Source organism: Arachis duranensis, chromosome 7, assembly GCF_000817695.3.
Source record: "Arachis duranensis cultivar V14167 chromosome 7, aradu.V14167.gnm2.J7QH, whole genome shotgun sequence".
NCBI classification, from domain to species: domain Eukaryota; kingdom Viridiplantae; phylum Streptophyta; class Magnoliopsida; order Fabales; family Fabaceae; genus Arachis; species Arachis duranensis.
The window spans coordinates 7,032,118-7,056,443 of NC_029778.3; the positions used below are offsets into that span (position 1 = coordinate 7,032,118).

The 24,326-nt window shown below is 30.6% G+C and overlaps 2 protein-coding genes across 4 annotated transcripts; both read right to left on the reverse strand.

Moving 5' to 3' along the window:
• Positions 1 to 10,610: 10,610 nt before the first annotated feature.
• On the reverse strand, positions 10,611 to 13,772 carry LOC107496865 (vacuolar protein sorting-associated protein 29). 3 transcript variants are annotated; one of them, XM_016118188.3, is made up of 5 exons: positions 13,350 to 13,772; positions 12,964 to 13,108; positions 12,690 to 12,870; positions 11,578 to 11,715; positions 10,611 to 11,220 (listed from the first exon to the last, which is right to left on the reverse strand). In XM_016118188.3, exons 3-5 carry the CDS (start codon positions 12,819 to 12,821, stop codon positions 10,918 to 10,920), a joined length of 573 nt encoding a protein of 190 aa, XP_015973674.1. In that variant the 5' UTR covers positions 12,822 to 12,870; positions 12,964 to 13,108; positions 13,350 to 13,772; the 3' UTR covers positions 10,611 to 10,917. The 3 variants fall into 3 exon arrangements, with proteins under 3 accessions (XP_015973674.1, XP_015973672.1, XP_015973673.1); XM_016118186.3 differs by having other exon boundaries at positions 12,964 to 13,114; XM_016118187.3 differs by having other exon boundaries at positions 12,964 to 13,128.
• A 3,978-nt stretch (positions 13,773 to 17,750) lies between these two features.
• Positions 17,751 to 19,106, reverse strand: LOC107496871 (1-aminocyclopropane-1-carboxylate oxidase-like). The gene is made up of 3 exons (XM_016118194.3): positions 18,970 to 19,106; positions 18,345 to 18,878; positions 17,751 to 18,187 (listed from the first exon to the last, which is right to left on the reverse strand). The coding sequence occupies exons 1-3, from the start codon at positions 19,072 to 19,074 to the stop codon at positions 17,903 to 17,905; spliced, it is 924 nt and encodes a 307-aa protein (XP_015973680.1). The 5' UTR covers positions 19,075 to 19,106; the 3' UTR covers positions 17,751 to 17,902.
• Between the last annotated feature and the right edge of the window lie 5,220 nt (positions 19,107 to 24,326).

Genomic DNA, 24,326 nt, shown 5'->3' on the forward strand with positions numbered 1-24,326 from the left:
TTTTAGTTATTATTTTTATATGAAAAAGTCTAATTTTTTATTAATAATTAATTTTAATATTAGTTATCTAAAATTTAAAATAATTTAACGTGTATACTTTTACATTTAATTAGGTGTTAACTGTTAAGTCTGTTGCACAAATAGAAATAATTAAACTTTATACTTATTATTTAAAAATAATATTTTTTCTCCTTGTGTATATAAAAATATAATTAGATATTAGTATAAAAAATTATACTGATAATTATAAAATTAACTCAAAATTTATCTTTTTAAAACAATTGAATCTTGATTCTAACTTTTAATTATAACATTAGTATTCTCTCCAAATTATATGTAATAAATATTTGAAAGAAGAGAAATGAAAATATAGATTAGAAAGATAAGCGGTGAAAATTTAAAACTAAATAAAAAATTATGTATATAATAACAATAATAATAATACTTTTATTTAAATTATATTATTTTGTTAATTTTGTTTTCTGTAAAAAAGATTGATAGAAAAAATAGAGAATGAGAAAAAAGAGAGAAAGATAAAGATGAAGAACGAGAGTGAGAGTGAAAGTTTGTTAATTTTAAAAGAAAAAAAATTATTTTAATTGTAAAAAATATCAGATGACATATTTTGATTTGTCAAATTACTAATATAAAATATAAATTATATATAGAGTAAAATTAGTAGAGAGAAATAAAAAAATAAAGAGAGGTAGATGAGAGAATTTAGGAAGGGAGTTTATTAATTTTGAAAAAAAAATATTTTCTCTCAATTTTAATAAGAGAGTGTCATGCGTCACATTTGATTATTAAATTAGATAGTAATATATGATACATAATATAGGTATATTTCAATTTCAATTTTAATTTTAATGCAATTAAAAAGAATGTCATGTTGCACATTGTTTATTGTCAAATTAGTAATTAGTCATTGATATTGATAATGATATATAAAATAGATAGAGTGGTTGAAGGAATGAGAGAAATAGAGAAAGAAAGAGAGAGGAGAGGAGAACTCTTTAATTTTAGAGAGAAAGATTTGATTTCAATTGCAATGAGGGAGTGACATGTGGCACATTTTGGTTGTAAAATTAGTAAGGAGGAGGGAAGAATTTTTTTAATTTTGGAGGGAAAGATTTAATTTCAATTACAATAAAAGAGTGACATATGGCATATTTTGGTTGTAAAATTAGTAGGAGAGGAGAATTTCTTAATTTTGGAGAAAAAGATTTGATTCCAATTATAATAAAAAAGTGATATATTTTAGTTGTAAAATTAAAATATATAATAGATATAAAATAAAATAAAATATATTTGTAAAGCATACGTGATTTTCTTAACTAACTATTTAAAAATTATTAAAATGATTTATTATAAAAGGATACAAATTATTTTTCATATGTTATGAAATGAATGGTTTTCTTTCATTTTCTTTTAATCGATTATACATTGAATAAATCAAGATAAAATATGGTGCTTTATTTTTTTTTATTAAAGATAGAGAGACTTGAATTTACAATCTCTTAAATGAGTATGAAGAGATTCTCATTTGAGTTATAACTCATTGACTTCATTTCTAAAAAAAATAATTTGAGAAAAAAATACACTCAACAATTATGATGCAAGAAAAAAAAAATGGAAAGAACAACTTTACCCAAGGTATATTAGTTAGTTAATAAAACTTTGACAAATAATTAAAATATACTAAGACTAAAAAAGTAATTTACACTTGGTAGATGAAAAAACAAAATTTATCTAAAATAGAATTTAAAGTAGTTTCTAAATATATGGTTAACTTTCTAGCATTATGTTTCGTCAACTTAAGTAATTAATTGGTATATCTTATTTAAGTAAGTTAACTTTTAATCCTTCTGTTTTTATTTGAAATATTTTTTAATTTTTTTACAAAATAAAAAAATCTATTACTATTCTTATATATATTATGTAATTTTAAAGATCCGTTACTCTATTTTGATAAATAAAATAGATAATACTAAAAAAATTCTCTTATTCAAAATATCATTTAGGAGTTTGATTAAGAATTAGAGTAATCATTTAAATTAATACTAAAAAAATTTTAAATCGTAATTTTATTTTTCAATAAACTTTTATTACTTTGAAAATCTTTGATACAAATTGATTTCTTTATAAGGAAGACTAATTTGTCTTATAATAAAATTTGTTAATAACGACGTCCTAAAAAAAATTGTTAGGAACTTATTTATTTAATATAAATATTAAAAGTGATAGAGAGATTAATATACCTAACGGGTGTAATTTTCAGAGACTAATTTAAAATTTTAATTTCACTATGTAATTAAGAGGGGTCCAGATAATTCTTGTTAATTTTTATTGGGCTAGACCATAATTATCAGAACCGAACCGGCAATCGACCCGGTGAAGTTACTGGGTCACTGGGTTAGTGGTTCAACCGATGAGTCAGTGGTCGAACCGTTTAATCCGGTAATAATTAAATAAATATATAAAATTATAATACAATATTTATTAAAAAATAAAAATTAGGGTTTAATATTTTATATTATTTAAATTTAAATAAATTATATATAAATTTCATTAGCTTATTACTTTAATATGATATATATAATTTATATAAATTATTAGCCTTTAATTTAATGGTCTAATCTAAAAAAAAATTACATATAAATAAAATTAATGTTAGACATATGAACTAGTGTATGGTTGTTAGCTTAGAGCATTGTCATGTAAAGTTTCTTATTATATATTATTATTAGCCTATAACTCTCAAAGAAGAATGATTGGCTTAGTGGCAAGGGAGTTGAAGATTTTGCACAAGCTTCCTGGTTCGAATCCCAAGTGATGCATTTTTGTGAACATGCCCGCCGGTGCACCGTGGAGACGCGCGGTTCATGCGCCCGAACCGTATCGGTTCGCGTTGACTCGTCCGGTTTTCAACGAGTTTGACCGTCGTTGACCGGATTAATTGCAGAAACGGTCTGCAACCTAAATCGAACCGGTCAAATCACCGGTTTTTCGGTTGAATCGGCCAGTCCGGTCCGATTCTGATAACTATGGGCTAGACTCCCGAGTCTATTTCATTCAAAAAGTCACATCCCCAAGGTTAAACCTAATTTCTCCCAATTAATATAGTAAACCTAATTTACACAAATTTTAACCGTGTAGCCACATCCACTAATTCCCCCTTCAGCGTCGTCTTTGGTCGCCGGCGTCAATCCTGGTCAGCGTCCGTCATCGACCGACTGAGTGGCTTCCCAAAATCACGCCACAACTCCTGTATGTCACCATCGGCCCTCCGTTGAAGACACATCCACTCCTGCCTCTGCTGTTTGCCCTGCACAGCCCTAGCCAATGCCGCTCCTAGCCTCGCCTCCGAGACACGTTGCGCAGGGTGTCCCTCCTCCGTCGCTGTCGCTGCGATGATAGGTTAGTGGTAATTCACGGTTTAGATAAAAAGAGATTGTTGCTGTTTTAGGTGCATGTTATAGGGTTTGACATTCATACAAGATTATTCTTTTAATTTGTGGTTGCTATTTTTAAATAATGTTAGCGGGATTGATATATGAGTTGCATTTAATTGTTTGTATGATATTGGTTTATTATGCTTTGCTGGAGTCTGGAGAGCTGTTGTATGCGTTGGTAATCATAGTGGATAAGAGAATTCTAAAATATGGGATAAAAAAATGGATTATTAGCTCGTATGTGTTTATCTGTCTAGATTTAAATTGGGTTCGAATGGGGTCAACGTATAATTGGGTTTAAAAAATATCTAATTTTAATCGCTGTAAATTTGAAGTGATGTTTTGGAGTGCAAAAATAATTGTATTCTTATTAACTGACTGTTATTTCGATGCATCTTTGAATCAAATGTACCCTTCCATGATTCACCTAATATATATGGTTGTCACTAACTAGTTTTTGTTTTGTTACGTTAGGTATTCATTGATTCAAGTTCTATAAAAAATTGTTGTGTCTTCTCATCGAGGTTACTTTTCATGTTTTAAATTATTTGTAGAGTTATCAAAAACTCAATTTATTTTGTCGATTTCGCAAAAAATAAGATTCGAAGTTGTTTTATTACCTGCTGTTTCTGCCACTGTTGTTGTTATTTTGATAATTCATAATCATCTGAATTAAAATATTTTAGAACTACCTTAACTATATAATAGCAACTATCATAACATTTTTTAGTAAGATATATTCTATTAATATATATGTATAGGTGGATTCTAATAAAAAACACTCTTCCTTGTTTTTGGAATGTAATAACTGCAATCATGAATTCAGTTAAGTCTAATATACATAGGTACTATGGCTTCAAAAGAGAAAAAAATTGTTCCGTAAAAAAAATACGAAATCATCATAGTCATATATATGAATGTGATTAAAATAAATAACTATTTGAGTATGTAATAATTATTATATCATATCAGCTAGCATTTTTCTTTCTAAATTATTTTGGATATTATACAACTCATCAATCAACATATATTGATGAATAGAATAGATATATAGCAGATAATTGATAATAATAATAATAGATGATTATAAGATTATACTAAAAAAAGGGAATAACATGAAATTTATAGTATGAAAGTTATACTTATTGATATGGCAGTTGTGCTCGTCTGACCGCCATTGAAAATTCAGAAATAGAAAATGAAACATTATTATTTATATACAGAAAATTCTTACACATATAATTAAGTTAATCAAATAATCATATAAAATGTAATATTTACACAAATGAAAGAGAAAGTATTAATTCTTGCAAAGCATCGATAGAGAACCTAATTCCATCATGCAAAACTTAATAATGAATAGGTCGAGTTGTCTCTTATACCAATATAAAAGAAGTACAAAAAATATGTTACAAATATTATAAAGATAAATTTTTTGCAAGAAATACTCTTAATTTAAAAACAGCATCCCCAACAAATGAATAAGAATTCTTAAGTGTGATATAAAGGTAGTTTAATAATACCTTAATTGATAAAAGACCAATTAGTATTACTTAAATTTTTTAAATAGATAATTATCTTGCATGAAAAATTAAATTTTAAAATTAAACAGAAAAATAAATATTAACGTAGTATCATGCCATAAAATATGGCTTAATAATAATAAAAATAAATAAATTAGAAGCTGTTTTATTATCTGTTGTTCTTACTCCTGTTATTATTTTATTAAGTCATAATCATCTTTTGAAGTATAATAATTACTATTATCAAGGAAGAGTGTTCTTTATTAGAACCACCTATATAATAGTAATTATTATACTTCAAAAACAATAACAAGGGCAGGAACAACATGCAATAAGATAACTTTTAATTAATTTATTTTTATTATTATTGAGTCATTTTTTATGATATAATACTGCATTAATATTTATTTTTTTGAAATCTGTTATGGTTCAATTTTAAAATTTAATTTTTTATGCAAGATAATTATCAATTTACAAAATTTAAATAATACTAATTGTCTTTTATCAATTAAGCTATTAATCAACCACCTTTATAACACTACACAAAAATTTTCCTGCTCAAGAACTCTTATTCATTTGTTGGGGATGCTATTTTTTAATTAACAGTATTTCTTGAAAAAAATTTACCTTCATAATATTTAAAACATATTTTTTTGTACTTCTTTTATATTAGTATAAGGGACAATTCGGCCTATTCATTACTAAGTTGCTTATAACATATTTTTTTGTACCTTTTTTTATATTGGTATAGAGGACAATTCGCCCTACTCATTACTAAGTTTTGCATGATGAAGATGGATTTCTGCTGATACTTTGCAAGAATTAGTGTTTTCTCTTTCATACGTGTAAATATTATATTTTGTATAATTATTTGATTAACTTAACTGTAACAATTTTTTGTGTATGAATAATAATGTTTTTTTTTTTTCTGAACTTTCAACAACTGCCAAAAGAACACAACTGCCATATCAACAAATATAATTTTCATACTATAAATTTTTTTCTTAACTTCTATGTTATCTTCTTTTTTAGTATAATCTTATAATCATCTATTATTATCAACTATCTGCTATATATCTATTATATTCATCAATATATATTAATTGATGAGTTATATTAATACTTAAAATAATTTAGAAAGACAAATACTAGCTAATATAATATAATAATTATTACATATTTAAATAATTATTTATTTTAATCACATTCATATATATGACCATGATGATTTCATATCTTTTTGTACGAGAAATAAAACAGATTTTTTTCTCTTTTGAAAGTCATAAATATTTATGTACGACTTAACTGAAGTCATTATAGAAAAATATTACGACGCTTGGTTATAATTATGTGATTAAGGTGGTTTTGAAATATTTTATTTCAGATGATTATAAATTATCAAAACAACAATAGAAGCAAGGACAGCCGGATCAACAAAATAAATTCAGTTTCTAACAACCTTGCAAATAATTTGAAACATGCAACGTTTCATGAAAAGTAACTTTGATTAAAAAAAAACACGCCATTTTTTTTTTTAGAACTTGGGTCAATGAACACCTCAATGAACACCTAACGTAGCGAAACAAAAACCAATCAATAATAACATTAGGTGAATCATGGAATGTCTATAAAAATTACTTTTAATTCAAAAGACATATCCGAAATAGCAGTCAATTAATGAGATTATAACTACTATTTTTGCTTAACACTCTAAAATATCACTCTAAATTTATAAGGATAACAACTAAATATTTTTTAAACTTAATTATACGTTGACTACATTTGAATCTAATTTAAATCAGAACAGATAAAACATGTATGAACTAATAATCTAATTTTTTTATCCTATATTTCAAAATTCTCTTATCCACTATTATCCACTGTAATTACTATCGCATACAACAATTCTCCTCCAAAATATATGAACCAATATTATACAAACAATTAAATTCAATTCATATATCAATTTTACTAGCATTACTTAAAAGTAGCATTCACAAATTAAAAAAATCATCTTGTATGAATGTCAAATCTTATAACATGCACCCAAAACAAACCTCCAACAATCTATTTATCGAAACCTGAATTACCACTAACCTGTTACCTCGTGAATTACCACTAACCTGTTACCGCAGCGACAGCTACGGAAGAGGAACACCCTGCGCGACGCGTCTCAGAGGCGAGGCTGGGAGCGGCGCTGGCTAGGACTGTGCAAGGCGAACAGCAGAGGCGCTTGCTAGTTGCTAGTGCTTCGACGAAGCAGGGAGACTTCCACCGCGGCGTGCGTGGATGCAGAGCAACAGGAGGCGCCATCGGGTGCTACCTCGGAGGAGTGGATGCGTCTTCAAGGGAGGGCCGACGGTGACATGCAACAGTTGTGGCGGCGCTGAGGTGATTTCGGGTAGCCACTGGTTCGGTCGATGACGGACGCGCCGGCAGCGCTGACCAGGATTGACGCCAGCAACCGAAGAAGACTCCCAAGACTGACGGTTGGACGGCGCTGAAGGGGGAATTGCTGAATGTGGCTGCACGGTTAAAATTTGTATAAATTAGATTTATTATAGTATTCGGGAGAAATTAGGTTTAACCTTGGGTAGGTAGAGACGTGGTTTTTTTAATAAAATGAGCTCTAGAGTCCGGCCCAATGAAAATTGGCAGAAATTGGCTGGACTCATCTTGGTCTCCATTATTTTTTCTATTTTTAATAAAAAATAATAATTAATTATTGTTATCAAAACTTGACTGACTAGCTCTTGGTCTCCAATATTTTTCCTTTAAATATATACTCAAAATTTTAGTAAGAAACCTAAATTCAAATCCTTGTCACTTTTACCAATTTCAGGTTGTCACTGTTTTAAATTATTACCACTATTATTATTTATCTTTGTATGTGTGATGTGCATACTTTGCACAAGCTTGATTCCACTAACAATGGAACACAATTTCATGTTTTCATTGTTGTTCTTGTTGCTGATTACTTTACGTTTGAGTGCAGAATCAAAGTGTAGCAAGATCTGTGACTTAGCTTTTGCTTCTTACTATCTTTGGAACAATGATTCCAGCCTGCTTTATATTTCATACATCATGCAATCCAATCTTCTTCACAAAGTTGAAGATATTGTTTTAGATACAACAAAGACACCTCACATCCATCACATACCATAGTTAAAGTTCCAATACCTTGTGATTGCATGAATGATGAGCTATCACAATTCACACACTTATTTTAAATTGAAACTTTGATTCTAACACAAAATTCTAACATTTGCATTATAGATGGAGAGTTTCTGTGCCACACATTCCAGTACTCAGTTACTCGCGACGACGACTACTCAGCCATTACCAATGGGACTTTTTCCAACTTGGTCACAGCAGAGTGGCTGCAGAACACTAACAGCTATTCACAAGATGCTATTCCGGCCGGTGGAAAGGTTAATGTGACAGTTAACTGTTCTTGTGGAGACAGTAATATTAGCAAAGATTATGGATTGTTCATCACATACCCTCTTAAGCCTGAGGATTCCTTGCAGTCAATTGCAAACCAGACAAAGCTTGATCCTGAGTTGATGAAATACAACCCCGGTGTAAATTTCAGCAAAGGGAGTGGTCTGGTTTATATTCCCGGCAGAGGTTCGCTTTCTGATTTCGATGCCATGTTTAGGTCGTCTTATATAAATTCATGAGGATTATGTACATGTTAAGATTTGTGACATATGGTGCATTTATAGATAGAACTGAAAGTAGAGCAGTCCCTCATATCTATGCTAATTCCTAAGCAGTTTGGCTTTTTGCAGTTGAACTTAAATGCATTCAAGAGTATAATAATTAATAAAATTAGCATCATGGTTATGAATGTATATTTCAAATTAGTTTATCAGGAACTTAAACCTTGAGAAAAATTCTTCATATTTCTTTTCATTTCACTTTCCAAATGAAAACGGCAACTATGCGCCTCTTCGCCCAAGGTATTGTTCTTTAAAGTTCAAACCTTATTGGCTTCATGCAATTCTCTAATAACCTGCTAATTTTTATGAATGTATTGTCATTTTCATTTTCAGCTCTGGAGGTTTGTCCATTCTCAATCAGAAGAAAGTAGTCTTATTGATAATTGTTTACACTCGAATTTGATATCAATACCCAATCCTGGGTAAGGATATTCTAAAAGACAAATGTAATAGTACTACTTTCTGCTCAATTTCGTTCTTGTAGAACAGGTCTACCAGGTAAGGTTGTTGCTGGAATATCTGTTGGAGTTGTAGCAGTACTTCTGTTATTAGCATTTTGTGTTTGTATTAAATGTTGCGGAAGGAAGAAGAAAAAACTGAGAACAGAATATTTCGGTCGGAACACTGCTCGAGCTAGGGAAGGTATGGATTTTGCACATATTTCATACTTGTTCAAAGTTTGAAACTCCCTCAAATAGCCCTTTAATTTGAACATGGGGAAGTACTTAAAATTTTTAATGATTTGGTTGGCTTGACATTCCAAAAATATGATGCTACCATATAAAATGAGAGTCAAATACTTAGTTTGTACATCTGAAAAAACAAATGTTAAAAGAATGGTTTGACAACTCTTTTACTTAGAGATAGTTTCCTTTCCAGTTTCTTGATGGCTTCAGTATAATTTATGTTTGTGTATCATGCAAGAATGGTGAACATGAACAGTCGAATGACTCTTATTTATCATCCCTCTTTCAGATAAAGCCTCTGATAGCTTTGTAAACACAAGTATAGAAAAATCAGCAGAGTTTTCATATGAAGAACTGGCCCATGCCACAAGTAACTTCAATTTGGCTAACAAAATTGGTAAAGGTGGTTTTGGAGAAATCTATTATGCAGAGCTGAATGGCAAGGTTTGTAATCTCTATGTTGTTAGATTTGATTACAAGATTTTTCAGAAAGGTTACATATTTTTTTTTATAGTTGTATATACTATAAATATGTTAGAATTAGGATAGATTGGCAGTTGTTTTACTTTCCATCTTTTCTAATTCCACTGAAGTTCTCTCTAATAACACAAAAAGCTGCAATAAAGAAGATGGACATGAACGCATCAAAAGAATTTCTCGCAGAACTGTGATCAATGGTGGTGCTGAAATCAAGGGACTTGTAGCTTTGGTGAATTTTGATACCCTACTATGCATTACTTCTTTTTTGTGTGAAAGCTGATAACATCAGAGGGCCTAGTGGCTTTACACAAGTAATTCAGATTGTATTTATGTTCCTTCTTTTCTAATTTTTCTGGTGATTTTTGTGGCTGTTTCATCAAGTTTTTGATCAATCAGATCCTAAAGGTCTTAAAGAACTGGTGGATCCTAGGCTTGGAGATAATTATAATTACTCAATTGATTTAGTTTTCAAGGTATTATCTACTAGTTATATATTACTCTGAGAGATCGGAACTAGCACAGGCCTGCCTCACAATCCACAAATACTAAAAGCTTATCCAATTTATTTGAATTGAAGCTGATGTTTTCTCTTTCATTAGCTGATCTGTCTACACTATACATTCCTCATGAATAAAAGATTAGAATCTTTCTCTTGCTTCAAAGTGTTAGCTAGTTTTTAACCCACTCCAACAGACATGACAATAACGTAGGGAGTGGCATTAATTTAATAGAGGATACTAATCATAAACCCAATGTAAGAAGATATTTATTCAATGGAATGCACAATGCTAAATTGCTAATCAACCATAAATGTTTATAGCATCCAGTCATACATATCACAACTTGATCAAATTCTATGAATACTGACAGTCTAAGGCTTCTTTCTTCTTTGGTGTAGTCTATAATAAGGTTTTTACTAGTCTCCAAAACAGAATAAAACTAAAGCAGAATACTCTTACAAAGTGAAGAAGGGGATTAAAAAAAAACACTAGAAACACCAAATTAAAAAAAAAAAAAAGTTACAGAGAGATTAAGACCAAGATACAAATGCCTAATGAGCAGTGTGGGTTGAGGCTGTTTTCTTAAAATCAATCTTGTCAACCTTAACCTCTCCGTCGATAAGTTCATATACATATACCACAACACGCAGGCCATCGATGTCCATGAGGACAAAACTCGGATTCACATCATAAGTGATGCTGCTATAAGCACCTGTTGCGGAACCAGGATTTATAACCACACCACCTTCGTGTTTGTATGCGGTAAACTGATGGGTATGACCTGTGACAAGGATGTCTACATCTAGCTGCCTCTGTAGCATTGCAAGTGAGTCTAGGTCTCCCCAGGGAATAACCTTCATAACCATTAAGATCAAATAATCATCATGTACTTATAAATAATATGCAACAAATTTATAATGAGATATACCATCCAACACATATTAGGAAAGCCGACAATGTACTCGAGCAGTGTAAAGTGACACTTGCAGAATGAGATTATTTGACATAGATTGACAAAAAGCATCACTAAAAATACTCCCCCAAAACCCTTTTCTTCTTGGCTTAATAAGTACATATTTGATCATGGAATATCATAGTGGAGTAACCACTTATGGCAAAGAGAATCCTAAACTGATTACTTGCCAAAGCCCAAATATATCTAGAAATGAAGTTGGAGGGAATAGCAGAAAATTGTTTAAGGAAAATCAGACCTGATGACCATGGCAAAGTCCCAGCTTAAACTGACCAATGGTTAGTGTTTTGGTCTCTGGATATCTTGTATCTTCGTCATACTCGCCACGTGTTATATGCAAGTCTGGACAAAGAGTCTTCAAGTAGTCATGAACTTCCTGAACACAATTGACATCTAAGTTAGCTTAAAAGTTAAAAGAAACTCAGACATTGACATGACATCGGATTAAACGACATATATCTTGATGAAAAACTGGAATTCTCAATAATATGCGTATATACAACAACTAGGCTTGTCCCACTAGGGTCAGCAACATAGATAAAGTGCCACCTTATTGCTCTACCAACATCATAGCCATTTTTAATAAGTTTCTTCATGGTTTCTAGTAAGTCTACTTCTAGCCATAGGACTACCGTCCATTTGATCCACTCTCTAAATTGGAGTCTCTACAAGCCTTTTCCAAACAAGTCCTTACCACTTTAAACAAGATTCTACCATCTTCTCTGTGATAGGTTACACTCTAACTTTCTAATGCCTTCCTTTCCAATCCTATCAAGTATAATGTGTCCAATCATCCAACCAAGCATCCTCGTCTCTACAACATTGTCCGTTTAATAGCAATACAGTAAAATTTACCCTCAAAATTTAGTGGTACTTTTTAATCCCAGATACATGTGTGTCACACACAGATATACCATGAGAATTAGGTCCCACAACCTACTTGACATTTCAAGCCCCTTGTACAGAAGTTAACAGAATATATATCAAGGACAGGTTGAATTGCAAAGCTAGATCCATTAACAGAACATACCATGTTATGATAACATTAGGATGAAAAGGAGGATACAGAGAATAAGAAACCTCTCAACTTGGTCATTGGAAGTGGAGAATAATAATGCATACTCCTCCTCACCATTACTAAGTGGCAACCAAAGACAGTCCTTAGAGGTGGCCATGAATTCCAAAATTTACAATTAATTTGAAAGCACCAATTTTGTACCCAAATGCACTCAAACAACAACATTATGCAAAAAAAGAAAAACAAGGTAAAATAAAGGATATCAGCAACGATTGAAACAAATTAGCTTAAGATCAGTGATAACTGAATTGGATAGAAAGAGAAAGAGAGACCTTAATACAAAGGTTTCCTGTACAAATGATGTGTTGGATCTTGCCAGGAACAAGCATGGATTTGAACTTAGCAGGGAGATCAGGAGCCCTATGTGGTATGTGTAAATCCCCAAGAGCCAACACCAGCACCATCCTCAACGATCGATCACAGATTCAGATTTTTGATTATTGATTCAAGCACCTGCACGCAAACATCACATTATCGAACATGCAAGAAAGAAGATACGAATTAGATTATTTGATTCGAGTGTGCGAAAGAGACAGAGTAGCGAACCTGAGTGGCTGTGGAATCAGATGCCGCCGTCGGGATTGAGCCGGTGGGAATGGTGGCAGCAGCGAAGGAAACAACACGCAGATGCAAGGGAACCGACGAATCAAAACAAGAAACTCAAATTGGAATGACGAAGACCCTCCACCTCCTGCTCCTAACGAAAAAACACTAACATTTTTTTTAATCTTCAGAATCATTATCGATTAAATAATAATTAATTAATATGAGTAAGTCAATTAATGACAATTTTTATAAAAAAATAAAATAATGAAAATGAAAAATATTTTAAAAACAAAAAAGAAGAGTGATATTATTAACTTTAGGAATAGAAAAATATTCTCCTAAATCAAATCAGATTTAATAAAAAAAACGAAGAACAGTTCACTGACCTTCGATCTGAGCAGCCCGGGTAGAGTATGACTGAGAGCGGTTGAGCGCAACGGTGACCAGACAACGGCGAGCGGGACGGTGACCAGACGACGGCGACAAGACGAAGAACAGACGACGACGACCACACGAGCAGAGGGGTTGGAGACTCGAAGCACGAACACCAGATGAGGACGGAAGCTTTTGAGCGCGACAGACGGCGACGGAAGCGCGGCTAAGCAGACGAGGACGACAGACGCCGAGCTGACCTCGAGGAAGAAGCTGCGATCGGCGAGAGCGAACAGGGGTAGGAGACTTGGAGCACGCCGACAGGACGAAGGGGGAAGCTCCTGAGTGCGACGGGCGGAGGAAGTGTCCCACTCCTTGTGGCGGCGGTGGTGGAGGCTAGCTAGAGTTTATTTTAGTTGATGAGAAGGTTTGAGGCTCATTAATTTAAATATGGAAAACATTTTGGTGAATTGGGGAAAAATGGAGTAACTCCGTGTATTAGAGAGAGATAGACGTGTCAGATGAAATGCACAACATGCAGTGGGTGTGGTGCCTATAACACGTGGGAGTGTGGAAGCTAGGTGGTATATTATGGTTGAGCTACCTAGGCAGCACGCAGGGGGCGTGCTTAGTCAGCAGGTAGGGGGCGTGCTGATGTGGTAGAACTTGGTTGGCCAGGAGGTGCACCACGTGGGGGACGTGCTGAGTCAGCACGCTGGAGGTGTGCTGATGTGGCGAAGAGTGATTGGCCTAAGTATGTAACACGTGGGGCGTGTTAAGTGCACCGCTCTATATAAGGTAGAGCTCCATAGGAGCGTACGTACCAATCCCGATACTCTACCATCGAGAAAAAATCCCAAGTCGGAAGGGGGTGCCGACCCGCAATTGACTGTGTCGCCTGTTGGCCTACTCCTCTATCCATGGCTCATGCAAAACTGTCCAGTCATGTTGTTGCACTTCGCGTAGAACAACGCAATCTGATCAACTGGAATATCTCTTGCTGTCCGCGGAGGAGGTTGTGCATATCAATACTGACGCATCACTCAGTCCGCAGGGTGCCACTCGACACACTCGAACGACAACAACGGAGCAACGATGTCACACACCTCAAGATGGGGATGTAACTCGTCCGAAACGATCAATCCGTGATACGGTCGCCACTCAAACTGCCACAGTATCATTGGCATATTAGAACCCTAACAATAATGGATTAAAAAACGAAACAGCTAAAATATAACTATTTACCTCTTGCATGTAGTCTATGTCATGCCTGAATGTCTCTACGGTTTTGGATAACCACGCTGTGGTCCGTTCCGAATGACTCCACCTGACACATTATTAATTGAAAAAATTTAAATAACTCACCATAAGTCAAACATGCATCATGAATATAACACACGGCTAAAATAAGACTTAGTACCTCCTGGCAACTGGTATCTCGGCCGGTGGAAGGGTTTGTCTCGGTACGGGAGCAAGACACAACATTTGCTTCCATGCCCAAACAAACAACAGTTCAGAGGGCCATCCATCTCCTTTGTATCATATCGTGATGCACGGCATAGTGCTCTGTAAAGATGAGCGAGACAAGCTGACCCCAACTATAAGTATGGATCTGCTCGAAATTGTGAAGCAATGGTAGATATTTCGCATGGACATATGCGGTCGACTTATCCGTGAATAGGGTCGACCCTAACAAATAGAAGATATGACATCTGACGTATCTCCTGATGGACTCCTCAGTGTCCAACAGCTCTGCGTCTCTAATACGTCGAACCCAACCCAACTTTATATAGGACTTTGCATTATGACTAACTGATGGCTCACGACCGAATATCGCTATGCCCTGACTTTGAACGAACTCGCTACTACTATCTGTCCATCCACTGACAGGCTCTCCATCAATGGGTAGGCCGAATATATGAGCGACATCCTCTAATGTCACTGTAACCTCACCGATCGGCAATACAAAGCTGTGGGTTTCAGGCCTCCACCTTTCAACCAGAGCAGCTAACATGAGGTGAAATCCTCTTATGACTCCAATTCTAGAGACGTGGTAGAATCCCGTGACGCGTAAGTAGTTCTCCACCATCAGATTCCATGTCTGTGGTGGATCCAGTTTACACACCAACAAATTCCTATTAAGCTGTATCAACAAAGATATATGTTACATTAATTAAATAATAATCCTTATAAATATTATAATAAATATTCACATATTTATGCGATAATAATATTTAATAATATTAACCTATCACGTATTATTTTAGTAATCTTTATTTATCAATTTATTTATTTTTTCTATTTTTTAATAACAATATAGTATAATATAATATAATATACTATTATTTTTTATACATTTACATATTTAATTTATTATAATATTTACTTACTCACGCAACATATATTATTACAAAGTCAGAATATGTTTTTTATTCTTCAACATATTCTTAATAACAAAAATTATAACAAATTATACATATTATTATTATTATTATTATTATTATTATTATTATTATTATTATTATTATTAACGTTTATTTTATAAAAATTATTGTTATATTCTTAAAATATTTATAAAATACACAGAATAATATTCTCAATACAAAATATACGTGCATAAAAAAAATACATAAAAAATAAAATAAACTTTATTTTAAATACAGCAAAAAAAAAAAATTTGTCTACTTATATAAATAAGATGATCCAAATAGTTGATAATATGTTCTTCAGGCGCCAGATAATTACGTACCATTTTTTTAATCCTTTGAACTAATATTCTTTTTCTTTCAACGTATAAACTTAACTCACCACTATTCACTACTACTCACTATACTCTCCTCACTAATACTAACTACAGACTAACCCACTTCCTTCTCTCCTTCTCCCTTATATTTTTTGCTTCAGCTCAAACACTATGAATGGGAGAAGAAGAGAGCCCAACGCATGCGTATATACATCAAGGAGCATCACTGGCGCTGGTTTCCGGGGTGGGGGGCTGTCTCCTGCATGCAGGCAGGCCCGCAACACGCCTCCCGCGTGGTGCAGCAGCAGCATTGGGACTCCGCGCAGCTCTACCAAGCCTCACGGGCCTCCACGTTCCACGCCCCTTGCGTGGTGAGTCACCACGCCCCCGGCGTGCTGCCACCTGGCTCTCCCTCTCAGCAACCACGCCCCCGACGTGCTGCCACCTGGCTCTCCCGCTCAGCCACTACGCCCTCAGCGTATTGAGGGTGAGCTCCACCCACCGGTAATTTCCCTCCCTGGCCAATATCCGGCCAACACACCAACACTGCATCCATAAAGAAAATAATTTCTGAGGTTCTGATTTCTGAAAGAATAAATTTTTAATTTTCGAAGGAAAGAGAAGGAGAAAGGGGCTGGTGGGACATAAATGTGATAAAACAGTGTTGTTAGGTTAAACCAGTCAGGTTTCGATTTAGCCTGACCGGCCGGTTTCTTTCCAATTCAGCGATTCTCAATTTCTCATACGGTGTTTGGACGTTAGAATGTGTTTTAAAAAATAATTTTAAAAATATTAAAATTATGTTAAATTCAACTTCTAAGAATATCTCCTATGTTAATTGTAATTTTATTTTATTTTGATTCCTACAAAAATATTTGTGAGACTATATCATAAATAGTAATTTAAAATTTAAAAATAAAATTTGTTCTTCTAATATTTAATATTAGTTTGATTAAAATTTTATACTATTTTAAATTATTTCATCAATATAATTATATAAGTGACAAAATTTTATTAATTCTCTATTAAAAGGATACTATATCTCTAAGGTGATACTGATTTCATTTCATAAATCAACTCTAATATAAAAATCAATTCTAAATTAATTCATTTCTTAAAAATATCAAAAGTGATATTTTAAAAACACTCCATTAAAAATGCTTTAAGTATTTGCTAAAATTTTGGAAATCAATAAAGTTTTTTTTTAATGTTTATTACATTTTTTAAATTTTAATCTTTCATTTTGGATCATCTCAAAAAAATAAGTTAGGGACTTGCAGAAAGAAAAAAAGAAGTTAGTGAATGTAAATGTGATTGGATAATTTTTTTAATCCGCTTTATATCTTGGAAATAATATCCAACTTTATTTATTCACAAAATAATAAAAATATAATTCTTATTTTTTTAGGGCTGAAACAAAATATACATTCTACCCTAACTCATTATCTTTTTATCTATATAGAGTAACTTCTTTGGAGCTTGGTCAGTTTTTGGGAAACATAATATTTATTATATACTTAAAAATTAATTTAGGAAGTAGGAACATGTAATGACCACCATAACATGGACTTATTACAAAAGTAACATTTCATTCGTTTTGATTAAATATTAAATTTGTATATATAGTTGCAAGCATTATTAAAAGCATCTATATCAGTGGATCCCCTAACAACGGTGTCAACCAAGATGTTTCTTGTGAGCTTTGACATAGACAAGGATAAAAGAAAAGAAAGAAACGAGCATTATTCCCAAGTACTCATTTCCACACAACTAAATTTTCTTCTTAAAAGCTATTACAATCTTAGAAAACACAGCTGAAATTAATTATGCTGTTGCAGCAGGAAGTGAAGCCTTCATCATGGCTTGGAATCTTGGCTCCTTTGCCTGAAACTTGAGTGCAGCATAGAGCTTCATGTAGTCCTCAAACACAAACTTTGGGTATTGTTGGTTTCCTCCTCCTTCTTCTGTCTTTTGTTCCAACAATGATGGTGCAGGGTATATCACAGCATCAGTTCCAGGGTTGTAGAATGATGCTATGGACATCCTTGTCCCATTTGTTTGTGCTATCACACGGTGCTCCACACTCTTGTATTTTCCATTTGTGATCACCTATGTAATTTCACCATAATTATTCACAAGGTTATATGAACAACCACCTTAATTAATATAAGTAGTTAATTTGTTGTAAATGCTAGGCATATAAATAATGAAGACAAAATAACACTATCTAAGGATCAGACGATCAGTGATAAGAGAGTTAAAATACCTCAATTTGGTCACCAAGATTAACAACAATGGAGTGGCGCATGGGCGGAACATCCACCCACTTGCCATCCTTGAGAAGCTGGAGGCCGCTGACCTTGTCATCCTGCAAGAGAAGGATGATGCCGCCGGCATCGGTATGGGCCCGGAGACCCTTAACAAGGTCAGGGTTAGGGCATGGAGGGTAGTTAGCAACCTTAGTCCCAAAAGAAGGACCTCTTGATCCAGAAAAGGCGTTTTTGAGATAGCCCTTCTCCAATCCAAGATTGTCACACAAAAGATCAAGCAGCTGCTCTGCAAGAATTTCCAGTGTCACTGCAAACTCCTTCATTACATCTCTGTACTCATCACTGAGATCAGCGACCTCAGAGATGTTAGATTCTGGAAGATGGCGCAAGAAGAAGGTGCTCTCCCAATCCAATAAGGTCTTGCTTGCCGCAAACTCCTTGAACCTCTGCTCCATGCATTTTCTATAATGCTCTTTGTTTACCCTCTCCACTCTGTCCAATAGCTCCTCTTCTATTCCATGATTCACCAACTATATATATACAAAACACCAATTAATGTATTATACTATAAGATGTTAAACAAATCACATTAATCATGAAATATATAAATGAATAATGTACCTCAAAGAATCCCCAATTCTTACAAGCATCTTCAATTTGATCAAGAATAGCCTTCCTCTCGTTACCATTGACATTCTCTAAGCTAATCACTGGGAAGTTCTCCATCTCTCTCTCTTTCTCTTTTGTATCACTTCGTGTGTTTCGTTAATAAATATGTTTTGAGTATGCAGAATGAGAAAGAAGGAGAGTGCTATTTATAGGAATTATTGTAGGTAGTTAAATTAGTTTTGTATGGTGATATGCCGGAATTTCATAAAAAGTGCATGCATGCATGGTTTTCAATTAGGCTTGTTGAGACCTATATGGTTATATCAAATATCATATCATGCGCTAAGTTGCGTCGTTGAATTTTCTTTGAGGCTGCCTCAAAGCACCAAGTTGCAAGAGTATTAATGCATTATTATCCCCCCTAAGCTAGTTGGAGTTTCATCACGTGTTTTATTGGAAGGTAGTTGCCACAAGCTAGTTAATACAGTTATAAAATTCAATTCAACAAGGAAGGATCTATTTACCGTTCAATAGTAAAACTTCGTTTGCTTTTAAACATTAAATTTTCAACCTCATTAAATAAAACTTGTTTACATTTTCGATTGTCCTCTGCCGGCTTATAAAAGTAGTTACTCTTTGGATTACCAATTTTAAAATTTTCAATAGTTTAATTAACAAGATACTTATGTTAGTTTATTAGAAGTTTAAACTTGCTTAGTAAATATTTTTAATAAACTATTGAAACTAACAAGTTTAAACTAATAAACTAACATAAGTATTGTCAATGAACTAAAGTTCAAATGACATAGTCTTTTTATACTTATTTAAGAGGTTGTGGATTCGAGTTTATCTTTTTTTGATAAAAAAAATTAACATAAGTATTTTGTAATAATTTTTATAATTATTTATATAACACATAAATGTAAACGAGATAAGACTAGAAAATGTATTTTCGAAATAATTTTTATAATTATTTATTTTAATAAATAAAATATTTATTTAATTTATTTAAATAAAAAATCCCGCACTTACTATCTTGATTAATTTTACATTTGTTATTATTTTTATATATATATATATTTCGTATATAGTACACCAATACTAGTTATGATTATTTTTTTGAATATTTCATAACAAAAAAGGCAACGGCATATTGGCATATGAATTATTTCTATTTTTGTCTTTAGTCAGCATTACTGCATGTAAAGTGTCCAGTCTACATACACTAATTTTTAATAAAATTTTAAAGGTTTTGTTTAGAATAAAATAGTTTTGAAATTAATTTAAGTAATTTAAAATAAATAATTTGGAATGAATGATTCTGTTTCGAACTAATTATGTAAAATAAAAATTAATATAATAATTTGGTTTTACATTGTTATTCTGTATGTATTACACAATAATTTTTCCTTACCAACAATAACAACAGTTGGACCACTATGGGACCATTATTACTGTCATGTCATGGGACCTTTACCACCTCTTTTATTCTCTAAATTCTTTTCTTTTATGAGTTTAGTTATAATGTAAATCTATAGGATTTATAAATCAATTTAATTCATATTTTTATTCATTTCAAACCAAAAAAAAAAAAAATTGAAACCAAATCAATTCTAATTCCTATTTTTATTCATGTTCTACTTTCATTAGAAACTAAGTACGTACACTACCCTAATTAAGATACAAGATTGGCATGGAGTGGTGTATTGTATTTTGCTTCTTTTATTTAGTGTTTATTTTTTATTTAATTTACTTTTTATAATAAATTTTAAATATTTAAAATTTATTAATTTTATATTTTTAAATTAGATACTAATTATTTGACCATTTTTGACAATTAATGAATTAAATATTAATTTTTAAACATCATAACAAATAATTATATATATATACATATATATGACTTTTGATCTTGGTCCAGTTAGAAAAGTAGTTGTCGCGTGAAATATGAAATGATTATTGTATTTGGATTAAGATCCTTAAAAAAAGTAAGCAGAATTGAATAATGATTATAAAGATTCAAAGTTATTTGATTTTCTACATAAGAACTATAATTTATATACGTTATAATAATCAACCAACCATAAAAAAAGTAGTTTTTGACGTTGCGCAAGAGTTTAGTTGTCAATTTGCAATCAAATTTTTAAAACAGTTATTACTTAGCAATATTATATTATTATTAGACGCCACGACCTGGAAAATGAAAATGATCACATGACAGTTTAATTTTCTTACAAATATTAAGTCAATTGATAAAGGAGTAAAATAAGTTAGGTAAAATCAAAGGATATAATGTCAAGAAATTGGAAATATATAATCAGAGCAATATACTGTTCTACTGTTTCATCTTTTTTGACCACTTATAAATATTTAATAGGCAATAGGAGCCACAAATATAACGGAGAAAAATCAAAGTCTGATTGAACAGATTCAAATATGTTCTTCATGCATCTATAAGTAGTCAGCTGTGAGAGTCTTCCGTTAAGTCGTTAACTGATGAATACATTCATATTTTGTTTAGAAAAATTAAAAGAAACTTAATTATAAAGAATATAGATTCAATGATTAATTTTTGTCAAATAAAAAGTATATAACTAAATTATTTAAACTATATATAATTGAGAAACTATAAAGACTTATAATATAATTAAACCATAATAATAATAATTTTTTGAACTAATAGTTACAGCAATTATTGAACTTATTAATTTTTATATTTCTATTCTGATCAAAATTGAATTGGATTACGTTATTTAGACTGTATATAATAATTAAATAAATTTAATAGTTTGAATAATAAAACATCATATTTTTCTCTTCAAATTAAATAGATAAGGTTTAAAGGTAATTTCAAACGTGCATGACCATAGGCACACTTGGTGTGATAGCCTCCGGCGGTTCATCTCCATTATTAAAAGGCAAGCTTGACTTTAGTTTTATGATATTGGAAACGAAAATAGGTATTACGAAATGAAAAATGTATGAGTAAGTTCAAATATATCACTAAAATTAATTATTATGTATTTACGTATAAATATATGTATTATTTATTATTTTTTTAATATATATTTTATAAATTAATATGTATTTTGTATTAGTAATAAATTTTGATGTATATGTACCTAATATAATCGTACGAAAAGATACCAATAATAAAATAAATATTATACTAAATAATTAATGATTTTTTAAAATAATATAAATAAGCACTAATTAAATAAAAATACATTATATCTTTAAATTATCTGCCTAAATCTTAATATTATAATCATTTGTACACCTAATAAAATAAATATCCAATATATCTATTGTTAACATTGTTTAGTATTTTCATTGTATACTTATATTTTTTCATAAAATAATAGTAAAATCTTCTCCTTCAAAATAACAGTCACCTTTTTTATTTATTAAAAAATTAATATTTTTTACTTAAAACGATAATTATTTTAAAAAAACTAATAATAATTAAGCAACGATTATTTTAAAATGGAAAGATAAGTTCATATTATCTTTTACTAAAATGAGCAAGAATATTAGAGGAAATTAAAACAAAGATAGTTTCCTTGAAGAACAGAAAACGGTTCAAGTCTTTAGTTTACAGGCATTCTTTTTCATGTGGCTCTTATTGTTGCAATTCTGATTGTGATTAGAGACGGATTCACACTCAATGAAGAGAGATATTTACTCCCATAAAATTAAAAAAATGAATATTATATATAATACTTGTTATATCATGTTTGTTCTAAAATAAAATATATTTTTTTATTTTTTATGTTAAAAAAATGTTTTATTAAATTTAATACATAATAATAATTATATTATTAAATTTAATTTAATATAAAAAATAAATAAATAAATTCAAAAAATAGTGATAATTAATTTTATTATATTATTAAATTTGATAATTAATTTTATTATATTAGTTAATTAATTGATAATTAAATTAAAACTTAGTTTTTTAATTAAATACATAAAATTTAAATTATTAGTGATTTTTAAAATTATTTAAAATAAAAAATATATTATCTATATATTAATATACTATATATATTTTGGTTAAAAATTTTATTTATACCATAAAGACTGTGATAAGTAAATTTGATAATTAAATATGAGATAGTAAAAAGTAAAATAATTATTTAAGAATATATATAAAAAAATATTTAGTCATGTTAAAAATAAAAAGAATTTTTAGTTCTTATCAATATGTATAGATAGTTTTAATTTAAAATTTTAAATATATCTAAACTAATTTGGATTGGTCAAGTGATCACCTTAATCGTCTGTTTAAGTAAGTAGTGAAGGTCTTGTATGTATAACAACTCATTGCCAACAAATTACAAACTCTTAAATGAAACTCAAGTTTACAAATAGATTAATTTTTAATTTATTGAATATTGTATAAAACTAAAAAAAAATTCTATACCTAAATTTTATTATATTTTTACTTTCATTATTAAAATTTTCTATTTCCGTCACCAGTGATATCATGTTCTTCACTTTCTCCTTGAATGTGTAGCTTCTCTTAATTTTTTTTATTTTTAAACTCAACGAGAAAGAAAAATTTATCATATGAAATTTTCAATTAATGATTTCCATCAATTATCATAATTCTCACGGTTCTTGTGTAAGATGATTTCTAAATTATCATCACTCTTAGAAAGGTAAGAGGGAATGATAGAGAAAAAGTTTGAATGTATTTAAATTGTATAAAATGATATAATATAAAAAAGTATTTATAGGTGTTAAGATAATTTAAATAATAAATATATAATATTTTATAATAAATATTTAGATATGTTAAATAATTTTAATGAATGCTATTGATTCTAATATATTTTAACAATCACTAACAAATGTATAAATGGTATTTATAAGTTACAAGTGAATATTTTTAGGATCAAATTATCTTAAAATAAGAAGATTGATAAATTAAAAAATTTAAAATAAAACTCTACTTAAATTAAAGTGGTAAGATTTACACATAATGAATTGGAAATTATAAATTCAATGGTAATCCATTTTTTAACTTTATCAATTTCTTATTTAAACTTGAAATTTTGCACAATTAACTAAGCAATTTTTATTAGTTTATTTTCTTTTCATTCAAAATTATGTGTCCCAAATGATTTATGTAAACGTTTATTATATATTATTATTATTATTATTATTTCCAATAGTAAATTTACTCTTTTTTTTTCTTTCTATGTAGCTAAATTTACTTTAAAAAAATTCGTATATCACCTTAATTTGAGTAAGATTTTTTTCTCATTTTGTTGCATTCATTTATTTGTTATTAAGTCATTTTCATATAGACCTTTTTTTTTGAATCACTTACTAGTTACTACAATATATTTTTTTTTAACTTA

Coding starts and splice junctions, on each gene's coding strand:
- LOC107496871 (XM_016118194.3), bottom strand. CDS start 19,074: ATGGAGAACTTCCCAGTGATTAGCTTAGAGAATGTCAATGGTAACGAG. Junction 18,879..18,969: donor AGAATTGGGGATTCTTTGAG/GTACATTATTCA, acceptor GTATATATATAG/TTGGTGAATCATGGAATAGA. Junction 18,188..18,344: donor ATCTTGGTGACCAAATTGAG/GTATTTTAACTC, acceptor GAAATTACATAG/GTGATCACAAATGGAAAATA.
- LOC107496865 (XM_016118188.3), bottom strand. CDS start 12,821: ATGGTGCTGGTGTTGGCTCTTGGGGATTTACACATACCACATAGGGCT. Junction 11,716..12,689: donor CAGGAAACCTTTGTATTAAG/GTCTCTCTTTCT, acceptor AATTGTGTTCAG/GAAGTTCATGACTACTTGAA. Junction 11,221..11,577: donor GACTTTGCCATGGTCATCAG/GTCTGATTTTCC, acceptor ATGGTTATGAAG/GTTATTCCCTGGGGAGACCT.